The 19,766-nt window shown below is 35.8% G+C and overlaps 1 protein-coding gene across 1 annotated transcript; it reads right to left on the bottom strand.

Annotated features, from left to right (window-relative positions):
* Positions 1–2,050: 2,050 nt before the first annotated feature.
* LOC111508231 (uncharacterized) lies at positions 2,051–5,768 on the bottom strand. The gene is made up of 4 exons (XM_023163669.2): positions 4,804–5,768; positions 4,651–4,748; positions 2,872–3,682; positions 2,051–2,142 (listed from the first exon to the last, which is right to left on the bottom strand). Exons 2-4 carry the CDS (start codon positions 4,741–4,743, stop codon positions 2,051–2,053), a joined length of 996 nt encoding a protein of 331 aa, XP_023019437.2. The 5' UTR covers positions 4,744–4,748; positions 4,804–5,768.
* Between the last annotated feature and the right edge of the window lie 13,998 nt (positions 5,769–19,766).

Here is a 19,766-nt window from a genome sequence, read left to right as displayed (position 1 = left end):
TCCAAATTTTCTGCACATCAATATTGCGTTCAAAACTAACAAAAACCTACAGATTGAGAATGACAAAGATAAAAGTTCAGTTTCAGAAAAATCAGGAGTGTATAAATTATCGTGTGGGTCATGCCCGATATTGTAGATAAGCCAAATTGGAAGAATGTTCAAAGTCCGCATAAAGGAAGACAGAAATACTTTTCAGAATGAAAAACTTCACATATGCCATTCATTCAATCAAAGAGGGACATGAGTCCAACAATGAATTCAAGCCCCTTCAATTCAGAAGATAGGTTTCAAACTTAACCTGTTGAAGAGTATGGAAATGAATAAATTTAAAAACTTTCAATATCTTATGAACGAACAAACTGAACTGAATAATTTGCCATCATTAAATCTGTTTATTTCCAGGCGAAAAAAGTATAATCACGGAAATTAAATTTATTCATATAATTAGGAAATGCATACTTGACCATTTCAGGTAGATTCATTCATTAGAACATAGGCAAACAAGTACGTATGTTAGAGTATAAAATAGTTGTAATTTAGAAGTAATTTATTATTTTACGCTTGAGAAAGTTGATAATTAATCTTATTGACCATTTTTTGTAGCAGGTTTTCAGCATTTGAGTAATCGGTCTAAAACGACAAAAGGATTCATTTGTGTACGAAGATAGGTGCGTGATCAAAGCATGATCACCACGTACATTCGTATCTATTGGGAAAAATAAGCAAGCCTCCTGACGCTGGCCAATCAGATTTAACTGCAATCGGCTGGCGAAATTCACTGTTACAGTATCGGAGTGGTCGGTTACGTTTTAATGCTTGTGGTGTGTACATATTCGGTATTTTGAAGATTGAAGTTTTTGAAAAAGCAAGTACTGATACGGCTGAAGAAACTGCTAGTTTGTGTCCCGATACTCCACCTGAAAAAGTATCCTACACCCAGCCGCATATTATTGGGATCACGGCACTATGCATGATAATGTTTTATAGCATTCCCTTGCTTGGATAGACAGAGTATAGATACATATTTTTCCAGCTTGTTTGTGAATTGAATTAGAATTTTTTGTATTTTGGTTAGAAAATGTTTTGAACCTTGTTATAGAAACTGTTGATTCATAGTGAATAGAAAGTGTTTAAGTTTTCAATGACACATTGTCGAAAGGACCACTTTTACGTAAGTGTTTGATGTAATTTGATGTCTGATTAATTACACTTTGATATATTTAAGAGGTAACTGTTTTATCGCTAGTGAAATTTTGCGATAAATTTTGAATTTTCAACAACGATTTAGATTCATTAATTGGAAAAATATGGTAGAATTAGCCGCCTTCTGAGTTGCTATTCATGACTTTCTGGCGAATACATGATCAATTCCAAAGGTATATAGAATTTACAACTTAGTCAAAAAAGGGCTGAAATTGAATCGATAGAAATTGTTCTATCTACTCATTATATGGTTTAGGCACTCACAATGATCATGCCAAGACAATCTTTTGTGATATCAGATGTCAAAAATTGTTATTCGCTTAGTAAGCAAAACGGTATTGATTCAATGTGAAAAAATGTAAAATTTATTGAAAGGTACATACATTAAAACCGAAAACTTGGTTTCTGCGAAAAAATAACAATAAAAAGCACACAACGTGTATTCTAATATGAATTAACAAAACAATATGTGTCAATTATGTCATCTATTCAGCAGTAGCACAATTAATGTATAGTACAGCACTCAGGCGGATGTCTAAGGAAGTGAACAAAAAAGGTGAAAATTTGTCAAGATATCCATCTAAACGTTGTTGTTGTAACAAAACACATTCTGTTTTAAAATATGTTTTTCCGTTAATCAGCTGTCGCCCCCATAGGAACGACAACTCTCAGAAGTTGAGAAACTTGTGCGAGCTAAGGACTAACGAGGTCTTATCTTTTGACGTGTGATTGGATTTTCTCAACTGCCCCCCACTTTTGAACTGCTGGAAATACAGCTTTTGCCTGAGTAACTTCCGTACCATTTTCAAACTGAGAAACTTCAATCAACTGTCCTTCAGCCCCACAACTAATCAAAAGCGTCCTTGCAAACTCTTTTTATATTTTCTTCACTCAAAATATCTGGAAGTGATTTTCCGTCCCAGTGCACAACAGCTCCTTCTGAATAGAAGTTTTTGAATCTGTTTGATAAGCACAGTTCTTTGTTTTCGCAATAGTTGCCTTCGAAGTCGTATTACACTTTTACTTACACTTAAATTCTGTGAGTGAAAACGTAAAGGTGCGTTTAGACTTGAGCATGCAGGAACTGATCCACCGCGAATGAGTGTGGGTTCTCGCTCGCATCAGTGTTTAGATTATTCGAGCATCCACGCATGAATGTCCTATTCGCAGTGATCCATTTGTGCGCGATGATGAAGGAAGAAAATACGGCTGCTGCGTTTATTGTCATTTATAAACTTATTTAACAAAAGGAAACCAAGAAACGTCGGAGTCGTCGCTGGTGGAAAACGCAGTTGTTTCGGGATAGAACTGATGTGCTATGCGATTCAAGTTCTGAACTTCGATGTGATCAAGTTGAGAATTTTACACGGATGTCGAATGCCGACTTTGAGTACGTAATGACTGACGTTGGTGGCACCAAAGATTGCTAGAAAGGATACGCAGTTGAGAAAAGCAGTAACACCACGGGAACGTTTGACGATAACTTTACGTTTTTTGGCGACCGGAGATTCTTATGGTAGCCTTGTTGTTTAAAGTATCCAAAGCCTCGATTAGTAACATTATCCCAGAAGTATGCTTGGCACTTATAGAGGTACTACGTGATTACATGAAGATGAGTAACGCTTTTAGAAATCTTTATTACATATTTTTGGCATAGAATACATATACGTATTAAAGAGTTAATCCCTCTATGAGTTCTCGGGTGAAGTTCCCGGGTGAAGTATTGGCTTGTAGCCGAATCAGTGGATGATGGATTACCATAATAGGAGGCGGATGTAGATGCGGTAGAAGTTTCGTCGCTGACAGGAGATGGAGCTGGTATGCTAGGAGTTGGAGTGGTGTACTGTGGAGATGGAGCTGCTGTGCTGATGGTTAGAGTGGTGTACTGTGGAAATGAAGGTGGTGTGCTACTGGTAAGATTGGTGTACTGTAGGGATGAAGCTGGTGTGCTACTGGTAAGATTGGCGTTCTGTGGAGATGGAGCTGGTGTGCTAGGAGTTGTGTAGGTGTAATGCGGAGACGGTCGAAAGTTATGCAGTATAGCAGCAGGATATTCTGGCAAGGCAGTTACAGTGGAAGGGGGATTTGGTACTATCTGTCTCATAGTTATAGTACAAGCAGGACTATCGTCACAATAACCCATATCGGCTCTAAATAGCACAGTGTTTATCTCGCGCTCTACTAATGCTCGCGTTCTGACGGAATAACCTATAAGTTTTTGTGCAATGTGCTGTGCACTTCTCCGACGGTTTGAGGCGGATTCCATGATCTCGAAGGCCCTCTGTAATCTTGGATCCTCTGCTGGTTGTTTTTGCTTCTTGTTTCTCTTTAAGGTTGGTAGCGATGCAGAACTGGGCTGAGAATGAAAACTTTGTATAGATGGAGCCGGACTTCTCATGTCTACCCCCTCATCCTCCAACTGCGCCTGCTCTTTGTTGCTTTCACGAGAAACCTCTAGGTCATCCAATTCTGCTTCGTCCTACAGAATATTTAAACATCAATAATTTGCAATTAGTAAATTATAATAAATTGAATAGAATATTCCATTGTTTCAGATGACAAAAACCCCAGACGAATGGAAACGAATATCAGAGCAATTCCACACGTTATGGAATTTTCCAAATTGCCTGGGAGACATGGGTGGTTAACACGTCGTACTGCAAGCTCCAATTAAGAGTGGAAGCGAATTTTTTAATTATAAGTCTTCACATAGTATTTCGATGTTTGCATTGGTAGATGCCGATCATAACATAATCTTTCTTGACGTTGGCACTCAAGGTCGAATCTCGGATGGGAGAATTTTCAAGAAAACAGATCTACATCAGCACCTTATGCGACGAACTGAAGTTCCGTATGTCATTGTAGCAGATGAAGCGTTTCCTCTGGAGGAATATATACTCTGGAAATCACCCTGGCGATCGACAAAGAGGATTTTCAACTATCGGCTTAGCAGGGCACGCAGAATTGTTGAAAACGTTGTCGGAATTATGTCAGCACGGTTCAGAGTATTGCGTAAGCCCTTGTTATAAGAACCGGAAAAGGCACAAATTGTGATTATGGCAATTGCCTATCTTTACAATTTTTTACGGCGCCATAGTTCACTCCTCACAATTTTTTGGATACTGAAAGTGATGGCTTACTAGTGGAAGGCCAATGGCATCGTGAAATATCCAATCAAACTGCGTTGCTGCCAATTACAGTAATTCCTCGAAGATCTACTTGTACAGCACAAGCAATTCGTGACGAGTTTGCACAGTATTTTGTTACCACAGGAGCCCTCGCTTAGCAAAATACATATGCATAACTATTCTGTAGAGATATATATTTCTAGGAATAAAGTCTTGCATTTTCACAGTGCTAGGGCTGGTATTTTTACATGTTTATTAAATTGTATCAATACTCAATATAATATATTCATAACTATATATATTTTCGTAAATTACTTACATTCTCGGTGTTTAATCCTTTCCTTGGCTCATCCCTATTCATTAAAAATTGAATGCTGTCAAACGCAAACCATTTAGATTTGTAAATATCCATTGCACCTACAACAATTAACAATTTAGGCAAACAACCCTATACTTTTTGTGTTCAATTTACCTTTTCTGGTTCCTTCGCTTCTCTTTGTTTTGGCTTTCTCACGTCGAAACGAGCCCAGTGAACTTTCCTTTTTTTTTGGGCCACAGACAACTGTGGCAAATTTATATTGCGAACAAGACTTTCCCAGGCATCATTTTTTTTTGTTTTTGAATAGTATGCAGGGTGCTTTGCATTCCAAAGTATTTTCAATTTTCTGTACTCTTCAATTGATATAAGGGCAGTAAGTATCGTTATTCCACTCCATATTTGCGAAAATACGACGCGCACATTCACCACCTCTCACAAACTAGTTCAAACTGAGCATTCGCCGGAACATTAATTCCTTTGAGCAGGGCCTCGGGACCGACAGCCGATGGATCTGTTCACGCACGGCAACGCACAGGATAAGCGTGCGCACACAACAGTTTACATTTGAGCATTCGCGGTGGATCAGTTCATACGTGCTCAAGTCTAAACGCACCTTAACGCTTCTGCAGTAGCTTATATTATTCAAACTGCATCTCTATCTGGAATACTTAATGTATCTAACAATAAAGACAATTTTTCGATAACAATCAATCGACTATCTCTAGCGTACTTCTTCTTCATTTCTGGTTCTCCATCGTCTGTGTCGAGAAAATTCACCTCCTTCTCTTCTTTTTTCTCTTCTTCTGATGTGCTGTTCGTTGAAGATTCCAGTTGTGCAATTGAATTTACATCTTCTAAAAAAAAAAAAATCTCACTATACTATAACAATTTTCAATTGAAGGTGATTCATTAGCAATGTCGCACTTGAAGTGACCAACGGATAATCGCTTTACCAACTCTGCAGAGGCGTACCAAAATAATATTTTCATTTATTTAAACACATAGGTAATTACGTAAAAATTGTTATAGTAGTTGGCGCTACCTGGTGTCAATGCTAAAACTGATTACATTTTTTCAATATGCCTAATAGAGTACTTAAAAAAACAGAAAAATTTACAAAATAATTATTAAGTTCCTTTTATATAGAAAGAGAACTACAAAGCAAAGAAATAATTACCTATGTTATGCTTATGAAGTTTCAGAATCCTTTGACTCGTCCGAAGAGAGAATCCCCAGTCACACTTTTAAATCTATTATTATTTGGTCGAAACCAGTGTCTACCCTCCCGTCCAATCTCTACATTTTCTCTTCTTCCTTGATCACATAGGCTACAGCATTAGGCCAATCTTCTTTTCGTATCTGTTCCATAAACGTTCTAATAAACGTTGGACATCAGAAATTTTATGTCTCGTTTCCACGAGCTACGTAACTCTTAATTTGAGCCCAGATTAATTCTATCTGGTTTAACTTGCAATGGTAAGGAGGAAGTCTCAAAATAGTTATGCCTTCAGCACGAGTTATTGGATCCACCACATTATATATTGTTCAATAATGCATAATGTTCAATGTTATTTATTTTTCAAAAATCCAGATCAACCTAATTCGATATATAATAACCATTAACTTCGAGTTGTCTTGTTGGAAATAAAGATAATTCACAAGCGAGGTTCCAACGATGAATGAGAACGAGAATGTTTCCTACTACCAACTACCAAATTCAAACAATTGTTCATGCAGTTGCAGTTTCCTAAGAATTTATCATCTTTCTGACCAACCGATTTCCTGGAGTCTTTGAAGCCTTCTAGATACTCGTAAGGACAACAAGAGGATTGCTCCGAATTCTTGGTTCTTGTTGAATACTCTTCGTGAGCAAAAAAATAGCAGAGTCAATACTCCTGACCGCTCTGGATTGAATAATTTCGCACAGTCTATCTCGTCTTGTCTTTGTAGATCTTTTGCTGGAAAAATCCTCACTTGTTTACTTTGAAGTACCTAAAGTTCAAGAGGTAACAAAAACGTATGTAATTTTCTGGATCCCAACTAGCGTATCTTAATTCCTAAAATGACTGATAACCAGTTCGTGCAAAGCTTGTTGTTGATTCATCTAAAAATGGAACATTTAACGGGTGATGATCAAGTGTATTGCCAAACATGCGCCAAACTAACTGACTATTTTGAGATACCCCACATTTTGTTTTATGAAAGAGAGGACATTGGTAAATCAAGATCTTCAGATGATGTGGTGCTGCAGGTTTTTCCGGTTTTTCCTGCAGCTGAAAAAGCAAATGCGCCACTGGAATGAAGTCGCACCGGAGCGCCAATTAACTGTTGTTGTTTCATAATTTCATGATTTGTATTAGTTTCTTCTTTGATATATTCAGAATACATTAAAAAAAATTAAGAAAGAGATAATTTACAAAGACATTTTCTAAAAATCATTGGTAATAAAAATGAATAATATGTAGAATGTAGAAAAACATATTCAATAATAATGATGAATAAGCTTCATTCATCGATAAAACAAATTACAGGATTGAAAAAAAATTAGAACGATGAAAGACGGAGTTCAGCTTATACTGTATTATATACAACTGAACCGTTGAAAAAAGGATGGAAATAATTCAAACAAACTAACAGAAAATAATGAATGAATAAGATGGAATATCCAACTAAAAGCGTTCAAATTTCCAATGAGGAAACACCTGAGAAATATTTCTCCAGTTTTAGAAAATCTCAATAATTGACACAAAATATTGTTTTATTTTCTTACTTAAATTAAAAATAGAACGTTGCTTTAATTCACTAGGTAGAGAGTTATATTCTTTGATTGATTATTCTCCTTAAAATTGAAAGCCAATTAAGGTATTTCAACAAATGATTATGTATTCTCGTATTTGGAATTCATTTCTATATGACTGGACATTCCATAACTGAAAGTTATCGTCTATTAATTATTGGAGTCGGAGTGAGAGAAACTTGTCCGATTGAATACCAAATGTTCAAGAATTATTCTGCAGCATTGTTGTTTGGAAATTTGTGAATGAACGAAAGTTGACCTAAACTCTGAACAAGATTGTGTTTTGCAAGCTAGTTTGGTTCAGAACTGGTGCAGATAAAGGGTGGCATTGTTTTGAAATTTCACGTTATACTGGGTATGTTAAAATACTCGAGAAAATTGATTAGATTCAGGGATTCACTACTGGACAACTCCTGCATTTGATTCTCAATTGAAACAGTATGGAGGTTCCTTGAGATATACAGGGTGTAACATAAGTACGTTAAAATATTCAAGTGACGTATTCCTGAGACAATTTTAAGCAAAAAGTCTATACGAACTTGTGTCCGAAAATGTTTTGTTTCGGAAATACGGGGTGTTGAAATTGAATTTTTTTGTTTGCTTTTCGAAAATGACTCTTGCAAAAAATAAGTTATTTGCACGAAATTTGGTACCCGGTTTTTTTTTGACGTGGGAAATTATTATTTTTTCATTAATTGTCATGTAAAATCTAGAGGGCGCTGCGTACGCTGTCATTATTTATTTAAAATTGTCCTAACTTTTTTTACAGTAAACTTTTGGTACTTTTTATGAAAAAACATAATTCCCACACCTTTTCCAAGTAAAAAAGTATACCTCCTCAACACGACTCGAGGTGATCGTTTTCGAGATTTACAATTTTCTATATCGATGCATATTACTTTATAGCCAAATTTGATTTCAATAATTTTTGTCACTCTCCGCTTGCAAATTAAGTTAATTGAATCGAGTAGGCTATGAAAGTTTGTTTATAAAAACAGAAGTTCGCTGTCACATTTTTAACTAATAGTTGACAAATTCTCAGTTCGGAGTTTATAAAGTGATTTTTTGGTACCATGCCCGACTTTACGATATGCTGATATGGCTTTTGCATACGGCTTGGCTGACGGAAATTCAAGCGAGGCCAGACGGACGCATCTATCAGGAAAGGTATCCCCAACGCATGACTCCTTGTGCAGCGACATTTGCGAATCTTTTCCGGTGACTTTTCGAATCTGGAAGCTTTGAAACAAATTCTGCAGCAGGACGGCCACGGACTACAAGGACTGTAGAATTGGAGGAGTCGGTTAGTGAACATCCAGAGACAAGTGAAAGAAAAATTAGTCAAACTTTAAATCTGAGTCACATGACAGTTTACAGAATTTTAAAGAAACAGCAATTATGTCCTTATCATATTCAGCGTGTCCAGGCACTTACGCTACGTGATTTCCAAACACATATCGAATTTGCTTATGGCTTCAAAGAAAAGTCGAACAACATCCGCAAATTTTATCGAAACTCCTCTTCACAGATGAGGCTAATTTTTCAAGAAATGGTATCATGAACTTCCATAAAAACCGCATCTGGTGGAAGATAACCCATATGCGATAACGCAAACTCATTTCTAGGACATATTCTCTTTTAATGTATGGGTAGGCATAATTGGGGATTATTTAATTGGGCCCTATTTTCTGCCCTCACGTTTAAATGGAGATGCTTACCTACATTTTTTGGAACACGGGCTTCCCCAACCTATGGAAGATGTTCCCATTGGTCTCCGAAATCACTCTTGGTTTATGTACGATAGAGCTCCTGCTCATTTTAGTGTGATAGCAAGACATTTTTCAGATGTAGCATATCCCCAACAATAGATAGGAAGAGAAGGCACTGAGCATTGGCCCCCGAGGTCACCGAATCTCAATCCCGTCGATTTTTTCTTTTGGGAACACATAAAATCACTAGTTTATACTTGCCCCATTGAAAACGACGAAATGTGAGGGATCGCATCATAGCTTGCTGCGAAACATAAGAAACACTCCGGGCATTTTTTAACGGGTGCGGAATTCTTTGATGAGGAGAGCAGAATCTTGTATTACTGTTGGGGGTTGTCACTTTGAACAGTTGTTGTAATAGTTGTCCTCGGGGGTGTCTTAATTAAGACAATTTTGAAAACTTTCAACAATCTTCATTTCGAAAACGAATCATTCTTCCTTAAATATTTTATAGGAAAAAGTTGTTTATTTTGACGAGATCCACCACATATTTAGTTTTTGTAATGTTCTCATCAACTTCACTTAGCCCCCTAGGAGCTAAGTAATATGCATCGATATAGAAAATTGTAAATATCTCGAAAATGATCACCTCCAGCGTTGTTGAGGAAGTCTACCTTTTTTACTTGGAAAAGGTGTGGGAATTAGGTTTTTTCATGAGAAGCACCAAAAGTTTACTGTCGAAAAAGTTAGGGCAATTTGAAATAAATAATGACAGCGTACGCAGCGTACGCAGCGCCCTCGTTCAATTCATGAAATATGATGAAATATGTGCTTATGTGAATATAGATGAAATATGTGCTTATGAACGATCCTGAAAACATTCATACGACTGATTCCTGATTCTCGAGATAACATAGTAAGATATTGCGAATTTTCCATCAGTCCAACGCCCATAAAACTTCAGTACAAATAGCTTCATCGTTGACAAATCCTGAGCGGTTATGCTTTTTATTGTTAACAGATCCAGTTTCTATAAATTTGTTCAATAATTCCAAAACGTATTTATGTCGTACGTTTCTTCCTGGATGATCATCATTGAACATATGGGCAGCAGCTCCACTACTATTTCCATTCTGGTAGTACAAACTCACTATTTCAATCCGGCCTCGAAGCGTATAAACCATTGCTTCTTAAGGAGTCACAAAAACAGAAACTCCAATTGTAACTTCATCTGGAAATCATTATTGTAGAATGAGACAAATACAAAATGAAGAGAAAATCGAATTCAAACTTAACTAGGCAAAATAAGACTTTTTTGAAGTATACTTTACAAAAACACCTATGAAACCTAGGTAACAGATTGTACAGAGGTTCACTCGGGGTGGCTCGTTTTCAACTCAAATAATTTTCAGCTTCCAAACTATGAGCTTCACAGCATAATGTATTCTACTTTGATGAAATCATGGAACATCTGATAATGCAAAATAATTGATCCATTTAAAAAAATTGGTGCTCTGGGGGTGCGATAGGGAAAGTTAGAACAAATGTGAATATGTTAAAATATGTCCCCTGTATCCTAATGTTGAGGTGTTTTTTTATTTTTCTTGAAAATCATTGTTCCAAAAGTTATTCAGGGTGTCTCCTTTTCAACTCAATTAATTTGTAGGTCCCGAACCATAAGTTTCAGATCATATGTTTTACTTTGTTGAAATCTGCTCATCACGGAGCATCTGATAATGCGAAACAATATAGGGTAATCCATTTAAAAAAAAATTGGTCACATGCTCTGGGGGTGCGATATGGGAAGTAACATCAAATGGGAATATGTCAAAATATGTCCCCCTGTATACTATGGTTGACGTGTTTTTTTATTTTTCCTCTAAGTTATTGTACCGAAAGTTATTCAGGATGGCTCGTTTTAAATGGATTTCTCTGTATATCATATCCAATAACGAATGTCATGGAGGTTACGATCGTCTCGACATCTCTATATATATAAAAATGGATGTTTGTTGGTTGGTTGGTTGGTAAGTGATAAACTTCTACATAGCTCAACCGATCGTGATGAAACTTGACATCTATAAGTAATTTTTCATAGAGGTTTTTAGACTATCAATTTTTCTGTAACCCGCTACCAGATGGCGCTGTAGAACAATTTTTTGAAAGCACTGTTCTATACCGCTGCGTACGCCTAAGTTCGTTGATTCCGATTCTGTCAAAACATTGGAACAGCAGCGATACAGCAACATAGTACTAGTCTAATATATAAAAATGGATGTTTGTTGGTTGGTTGGTTGGTAAGTGAAAAACTTCCACATCGCTCAACCGATCGTGATGAAACTTGACATGTATAAGTAATTTTTCATAGAGAAGGTTTCAAGGCTATCAATTTTTCTGTAACTCGGCACTAGATGGCGCTGTAGAACAATTTTTTGAAAGCACTGTTCTATAACGCTGCACACGCCTAAGTTCGTTGATTCTGATTATGTCGAAACATTGGAACAGCAGCGATGCAATAACATAGTACTAGTTATAAATCAATTCTATGAGCATTTCATTACGAACGTATTTGTTGAAATATTTTGATCTACTTACAGACATAGGGGAAAGTTGGATAACACTGTGCGGCCGTAAATTCCGTTTCAGTTCCGTATAGTTTCAAAAACTATACAGTACGGAAACATCAAAGTCCGACATTTTTACACCTTACCCCGTGCCGCGCCAGTTTGGCCCGCGCGACGTCGGAGCGACTATGCGTTGTAGAAGTTTTTTCGTCACTTCCTATAATTTTGTGTGTATTATCGAAAAGAGGTAAGTTGTACTGTATTTATATTATAATACATTGAAACTATACACTTTTAATGCTAATATACTGTAGAAGTAATGTCGGAATAATTTTTAACATACAATTTACGTTTCGATATCATTTTGAGTTTATAAAATGAAATGATGAATATTACTGGAGTTTCATGTCAACACCACAAACCGTTATTTTTAACACCTCAACACGTGTTTCGATCACCAAGTGATCATCTTCAAGAGAAAGATTAAACTCAGTTGAACTCACTTGGTGATAGAAACACGTATCGAGGTGTTGAAAATAACTGTTTGTATCGGGATAAAATTTCAGTAATATTCATTACTACACCGAAGGTTTCAAACAGTGCATCACAAGTAAAATGATGAATTTTGACAATTTCGCGCCAAGAGCGCGGTATTATCTGACAAGGCGGGAAATGGTAAACTATAAAAATTATATTTCATTCACATTGGCTTTTCATTAGTTCGGACTTCCATTATCTAATATGATATATTATCACCCGAAGACGATTGTGGATACTAACAATCGAAACGTCGTGAAGTAACTTGGTTTGGATTATTTTAGTTTTTAATTTTCATTTCTGTCAATGATTCTTGTTAATGTTTTTTTGCTCGATATAATTGCTATTTTCAGCTGATATTTTTTTATTTTTTTACAGATTCTTTCAGGGATTTCAAATCAATTTATATCATATTAGGCAATGGAAGTCTGAACTAATGAAATGCACCACGAAACATTGTCAACCACCTTCAAACATACATTAACTTGTTTTAAACACACAACAAAAAAGTTCTGTTTGTCTGTGAGTCTGAGTATGCGCCTGATAATTGTATTTTCGTTTTAGATGAATGCATCTGTGCCAAAAAAGGAGGTCGTGGATTTTAGAAAATATGAAGGTGTACTTGAGGCTATACGAAACGGAAGTAACATAAAAACAGCTGCTGAAAACTGTAATATCCTGAATAAACAATTGGAGATTGACTCAAATTGGGAGACAATTATGACCCCCCATTGGGGAGAAAGGCCACATTTCCGAAAGACGAAGAGAAAAAAATGGTCTCATTTATTACTCTAATGGCATATAAGTTTTATGGGATGAATCAGAAACAGTTGTGTAAATTGGCATATGACTTTGCCGTTGCATAAAATATCAATCATAATTTTTCCTCCGAGAAAAAAATGACTGTGAAATGTTGTATCCATTTTTGGAAAAAAATCCCGGAATTTCTTCAATGCTCCGCAAGCTCGTACATTCAATTCAAAGAGTTACTAAGACTTCTAGTTATTGAGAAAGTTTTATATGCAGAAATTCATCCACGTTTCCACGGGGGTACACCGTATACCATGCACCTGCGGAAAAGTTTATATCGGTACCACCTAAAGATCCATGGGTACAAGGCTGAATGAACATCGGAGAAACTGTAGATTAGTTCAAATAGAAAAATCGGCAGTAGCGGAACACGCGTTTAGTGAAGGAGATCATACGATACTGTTTGAAGATGTGAAACTACTTGCACCAGATTATGGACATCACAGTCGGCTTGTACGGGAAGCCATAGAAATCCATATACATACAGAAAACTACAACAGAAAAGAGTAGGCGATAACGATTAACCGGATTTGGAATCCCACACTGAAAGATGCTAAGGTGGCAGCAGTGTAACAGGTAATAACACTTCAGCCAAAGATGTAACAGGTAATAACACTTCGACCAATAACAACGAACTAATTAGAAAGGCGGGCTACCTATGTTAACATAAACACAGCTTACGAATTAGAAATCACGAGTCATCGGTGAACCACCAGGATCAATAGACCTCTGAAGAAGCCAGCCACTCGTGCTAGCGAAACGTTGGGATAGAGTTCCAAACCACGACGGCCTTCAAACCCGAACGAAGATCGTAACACTGACAATCTTGGCCGCGAAAGCCTCAATCAGTTTTTAGAACTATGAGTAAATATAACGTTCTGATGTTAAAATCTTGAAAAAAAAATCACTATAAAATTAGACGAAGCGAAAACAGTGTCAGCGTTTAACGTGAAAACGGACAATGTAATTCACATAAAACAGAAGTAATATTATATTTCAGTTGAAATTGATAATTGAGTTTATATAAATAATGAACAAAATACTGGTTTTGAAGACGATGGTGGCGTTAAACATTTTGAGAATCCAACAGAATCCAAAAGTATAATTGAATCTGACGATGAACCAAAGACGCAAACATAATTGATGATTGATTGCATTTTCAACAACTGTGATGATATAAAAATATAGTTAGAATGAAAACACTTTCTATGAGTATAAGTATTCAGTTTGAGGTTTTTAGCAGAAAAATATTTATTGATAGCTTCCTTATTCATATTTTCATGTATGATTATTTTGAATTCGAATTTAATTATAAAATAACTATATTATTTATTATAAGGTTTTCTATTTCATTAATTTCACTTGAATCTATTGAATAATATTTTTCACATTGAGAAATATCGAAAAATATGTTTTTTGACTGAAATCATCAGTAATCTCCTATTAAATCATGGTGGACGTGCCGATAATGTTCGCCTACAAAGAAGGTACGTGGATGCCATGTGCTATCGCTAGGTTTTTTGTATAGTGATCGTCTGCCAATGAAAGTAACCTATATGTGAAATGTTTAAGTTTTATCAAAGGAGAAGTTAGGACTCCCTTTATTCACGCCGGTATCCAGGGTGGGGTGATTCGGATATCCACGTGAAGGGGGCTATGTATGTGGAAAAACAGTCGAAATGTTTCGCGAGGAGCAGGCGAATTTGCAAAATTTGATATTATTAAATGAACGAGAAGTGTGTAAAAAACTAGGGGATGGCAGCATTGCTTCGACAAGACTGCTACGCCTCTCCACAAAAACTTCAGTCAACTGTTGACAGGAAGAAATTGGTTAAATGCGCCCATACAAAGGGAGAGAGTAATCTAAAATGAAATTCCATTTTTCACTTTAATTTTAATGAATATAATCAAATATTTCAAAATCACATTTGTTTAGTTCTTCATGCTTTTGTCAACTTTTCTCTTGTATCATCTGAAAGTGGGTGTTTAATGGAAAAAAAAACACAACTAATTCAAAGAGAGCAATCCATGGATATTTTTGGTTGATGAAGAGGTATTGTTTCAGGTTTTAAACTGAAATGGTAGAATTCCGGATAGGTTGTAAAAATCTTAATCGTGAATTGGAACGAGATTTCAAATTTATTGGAAGGGAGGAAAAAATTATATCTCCGTGTTTGCTAGAATGATACTTTGTACTAATTGCAATGAAGAAAGGGAATTGAATGACGATAATTTGCTGTACAGATGTAACAGAAACGAACAGTTAAAGTATTGAAGAAAAAAGCCAAAATAATTAGCTGTGATAATACTTAAACTGTCGGAAAGAACACCTTTTTTGAATGCCTTCTGAAATTGGAAGGAGTAATACTGTTCAAAGCATATTTTTGTTTATTTCACATCCCAGAGCAAATAGTGAAGAGAATTGGAATAGCTCTTAATATCTGTGATGTGTACATCAAATATCATTTTAGGCTTGTTTGAAATGACACGGAAAGAACTTTTACAAATTGGGCGGAATAGGCAAAATAATAGTTGTCCCTGTGCCACATGGGGCCATCAGGAACGTGTCCCTCTGCCATGTTGGGCTCTCGAGAACGTGTCCATGTGCCTTGTTGGGCCGTCAGGAACGTCTTTATCCCATGTTGGGCCGTCGAGATCGTGTTCCTGTGCCGTGTTGGGCCATCGGAATTGTATCCGTGTGCCGTGTTAGACCGTTGGGAACGTGTCCCTGTGCCGTGTTTAGTCGTCGAGAACGTGTCCCTGTGCCATGTTGTTCCGTCGGGAACGTGTCCCTGTGCTATGTTGGGTCGTCGGGAACGTTTACATGTGCCATGTTGGGCTGAAGTTTCGAATTATTTTTTAGTTTGCGTTGCTATTGAAGCCTGTTTTTTTAGTTTTTTGAACTATTATTTTTATCAATGATGATATTCCACCACATAGTAACGGATACATCCCTCAAATTATTTTCAAAACTCATTACTAAAATGAACTATAAAAATTATTCCGCAATGTATACTCACTTGGTTCATTTTGCGGCGTAAAAGCCAATATTAATGTATTTCTTGAGTCCGTTTTTTACCTAATATAGCGCTAAAAACAATTTCTGATTTGACGTAAGCATTCAATACAAATGACAAATATAAATATGAATTGAGTTGAGAACCGCTTTTAGCCAAATTTTCACCAGTATTTAACCTAAATATAAAGAGACGTCACCACAAAACGAATTCATTAGTGAATCGAGTTTTTTATAAGATAAATGCCCATTTTCAAACTGGAAAATATTAAAAAAGATGAAATGAGATGAGAAAGTTAGGTAGTAAATAGATACTTGCGTTTTTCTGTAGTTTGTATTGTACAAAGAGAAGGCTGAAAAATTTTGATTTTTGGTATTTTTTAAGGTTTTACCTTTGGAAATAATGGAGAACGTCGACTTTAAATCTTAGATTCGTAATCTACACGTCAAAAAACGTGAGTACACCCAAAATTTCAATCAAAACACAAAATTTTAACCGTCAAATGAAACGTTGAACTTGATATTCTGATTCAAAATAAACACAGCTTTAGGTCATACGGAAAAATATAACTCTTATGAATGCATTTTTTTGATGGTAGGTCTACTTTCTCTTTGAATCGTAAGAAACTGTGAATCGTAAATCGAATCGACTTCAATTTATCTTTACTTTCATCAGCTCAATATTCTTTTTCTTTCCTAATGGTTTCCATGCCGTATTTAACAAAAAAAAACTTGCCCAGACTATATGAGCAAAATGATATTGGAAATTGAACTAAGGTACAGAATTTATGAATGGAAATTTATTGGTATTATGAAATCACAAACTTACGGGAGCGTGGAAGGGCTATACCGATAATTTTTTTGACTTTTCGAAATGTAAACTCCAAATCACGTTTCTCACACTTTCAACTCGGAAATGTCAACCTATATGAAAACGATTGAATTGAGTTAGGCAGTCAAATGTCTGAATTTTGAGTGTAAAGCCTGAATTTGAGCTCTGTTACGCCAGCGACGCAAAGTACTGAAATCGCATTTAGAAAATACCACAATTAGGTACTTTTTAGGTACCGAAGTCAAAAATTAGGTGCTCTGTAACTTACACCGCAACTCAATACTCAAAGTTGCGTTGCTAGCATTATGTAATGCTAGCAACGCAATGAAAATAACAATAAAATAATGAATGTTAAGGAAACACTATTAGGTGCTAATTGAGTGCTAAACGGTGAGGAACGTAACATTTTCTCATTAATAAACGAAAGCTTTCAATTTCGCTAAACAACAGATCTAAGAATCAGGTCTCTCGAAAACGAGGACGAATGCTCAATCAGATATAAACTAAGCGTGGTAATGAAGTCCTAATTAGGTGCTTGCAAGAAATTAAGATGAAAACGACCGTCAATAAGCGGAAAAAAATTCGAGATACCTGATTTGAGAAAAAAATTAACAATATGCAATAAAGTCTGGAGATGCTCGCTACATAAAGTGCTAATTGAGTGCTCACTAGATATTTATAGTAAAACTGGATTCTATAATGCGTATGGAGCTCATGGACCTGAAAACCACCACGACTGATGTACTGAGTTTTTATATAACTTTTCTCGATAAATAATGGCAAGAGAATAAAATGGTAATTAGGTGCTCCATAGATATTTAGATTCCATAATTGCTATGGGGCTCATGGACCTGAAAACCACCGTGACTAATGTACTGAGTTCCTATAGAACGTTCCCCAATAAATAAGGGCAAGAGAATAAAGTGCTAATTAGGTGCTCACTAGATATTCATAGTAAACCTAGATTCTATAATGCCTATGGGGCTCATGGACCTGAAAACCACCATGACTGATCTACTGAGTTTTTATAGTACTTTTCTTAATACATAATGGCAAAAAAATGAAGTGCTAATTAGGTGCTCATTAGATATTTATGGTAAACCTATATTCCATAATTGCTATGGGGCTCATGGACCTGAAAACCACCATGACTGATGTACTGAGTTCTTATAGTACGTTCCCCAATAAATAAGGACAAGATAATAAAGTCCTTATTAGGTGCTCACTAGATATTTATAGTACAACTAGATTCCATAATGCCTGTGAGGCTTATGGATCTGAAAACCACTATGACTGATGAACTGAGTTCTTACAGTACGTTGAGAATCAGCATGAGAATAAAATGCTGATTAGGTGCTCATTAGATATTTATAGTAAATCTAGATTCCATAATTCCTATGGGGCTTATGGACCCGATAACCACCATGGACCCGATAACCACCATTTGATTTAACATAAGGAGTGTGAGATATTATCTTAAACAGACTGAAGAGAAGATTTCGAATTTTTATTTTTTCACTATAATAAATGCAAATCTTCGCAGGTTTTCAGTTTGAGTCGACATAAAAGAATCAGAGCTTCTTTAATGAGAATTGAATTGCCGACAAGAACAGAAGCTTCGAAATTTGATTCAAAATCATTTTCGTAGTTCTACTGAAAGAAAACGAAAAAAAAAGTTTTTCGTGTTATTTAGAAAGAACGTTATAAATTCAGTGACCTTGAGATATCGAGCTGCACTTCTGAAAGAATTTTTGTAACATTCTAAAAAAAAATGTAGACGGTAAGCGAAAGACTATTTTTATTGGATCACTCCATTCATATAGACGAGCCAGTTAAAAGTCATCTTGCAAACGCCCGCTAATAAAAAATAATATGTTTTTAAAATAAGGAAGTTATGACTCTCTTTCCCATTGTTTTTGTAAAAATTAGGATCAAAACGTTATTTTATTCAATTCTTGACATTTTCATAGAAATAGATTATTTTCAGTTTTCTCTGACGTGCACTAACGAAATGAATTGGATACCAATTCAATAAAGAACATAAACCACGGAAATTTTGAGCGCGAAAGTCAATAGGCATTATGGAACTCAGGTGTTCCATGAATATCTAATAAGTACCTAATTAGCACTTTATTCTCATCTTCTTATTTATTGAGGAACGTACTGTAAGAACTCAGTCCATCAGGCATGAAGGTTTTCAGATCCATAAGCCCCATGAACATTATGGAATCTAGGTTTACTATAAATATCTAGTGAGCACCTAATCATATTCTTTTGCCCTTATTTATTGAGGAACGTACTACATCAGTCATGGTGGTTTTTAGGTCCATGAGCCCCATAGCAATTATGGAATTTAGATTTACTATGAATATCTAATGAGCACCTAATTAGCACTTTATTCTCTTGCCTTTATTTATTGAGAAACGTACTATGAAAACTCAGACATCAGTCATGGTGGTTTTCAGGTCCATGAGTCCCATAGACTCGGTTTACTATGAATATCCAGTGAGCACTTAATTATAACTTTATTTCAATTGTTTATGTATGAGTTTTCGAGCAGTTCAAGATTTTATTGTATATTGTTAATCCCGGTATTCCGATTTTTTTTCCGCTTATTCACGGTCGTTTTTAACTTAATTTCTTGCAAGCACCTAATTAGCTCCTTATTACTACGCTTTGTGATAAAGATTTAAGTCACATATTTTACATTTCAAATAGTTTACCAAATTCGTATTATATTCAATTGTCTTTTCCACAATTCTACGTATAGAAACGTTGCAGGTTCATTAAACTCACCTCGACCTAATTATGTATTACTGCAACCTTTTCAGTACATTGAACTGTTTGCAGT

The sequence above is a fragment of the Leptinotarsa decemlineata genome, unplaced genomic scaffold, assembly GCF_025532065.1.
Source record: "Leptinotarsa decemlineata unplaced genomic scaffold, Ldec_3_MD MMD2_tig00078422_RagTag_RagTag, whole genome shotgun sequence".
NCBI lineage: Eukaryota > Metazoa > Arthropoda > Insecta > Coleoptera > Chrysomelidae > Leptinotarsa > Leptinotarsa decemlineata.
The sequence above is the reverse complement of the archived record's forward strand: the minus strand, read 5'-3'. Positions and strand labels throughout refer to the sequence as shown.

What these genes read in the sequence shown, in the direction of transcription:
- LOC111508231 (XM_023163669.2), bottom strand. Translation starts at nt 4,743, where the DNA reads ATGGATATTTACAAATCTAAATGGTTTGCGTTTGACAGCATTCAATTT. An exon ending in AAGGATTAAACACCGAGAAT is followed by an intron (nt 3,683 to 4,650) that starts GTAAGTAATTTA and finishes AATATTCTGTAG; the next exon opens with GACGAAGCAGAATTGGATGA. An exon ending in AGGGATTAACTCTTTAATAC is followed by an intron (nt 2,143 to 2,871) that starts GTATATGTATTC and finishes ACTTCTATTCAG; the next exon opens with AAGGAGCTGTTGTGCACTGG.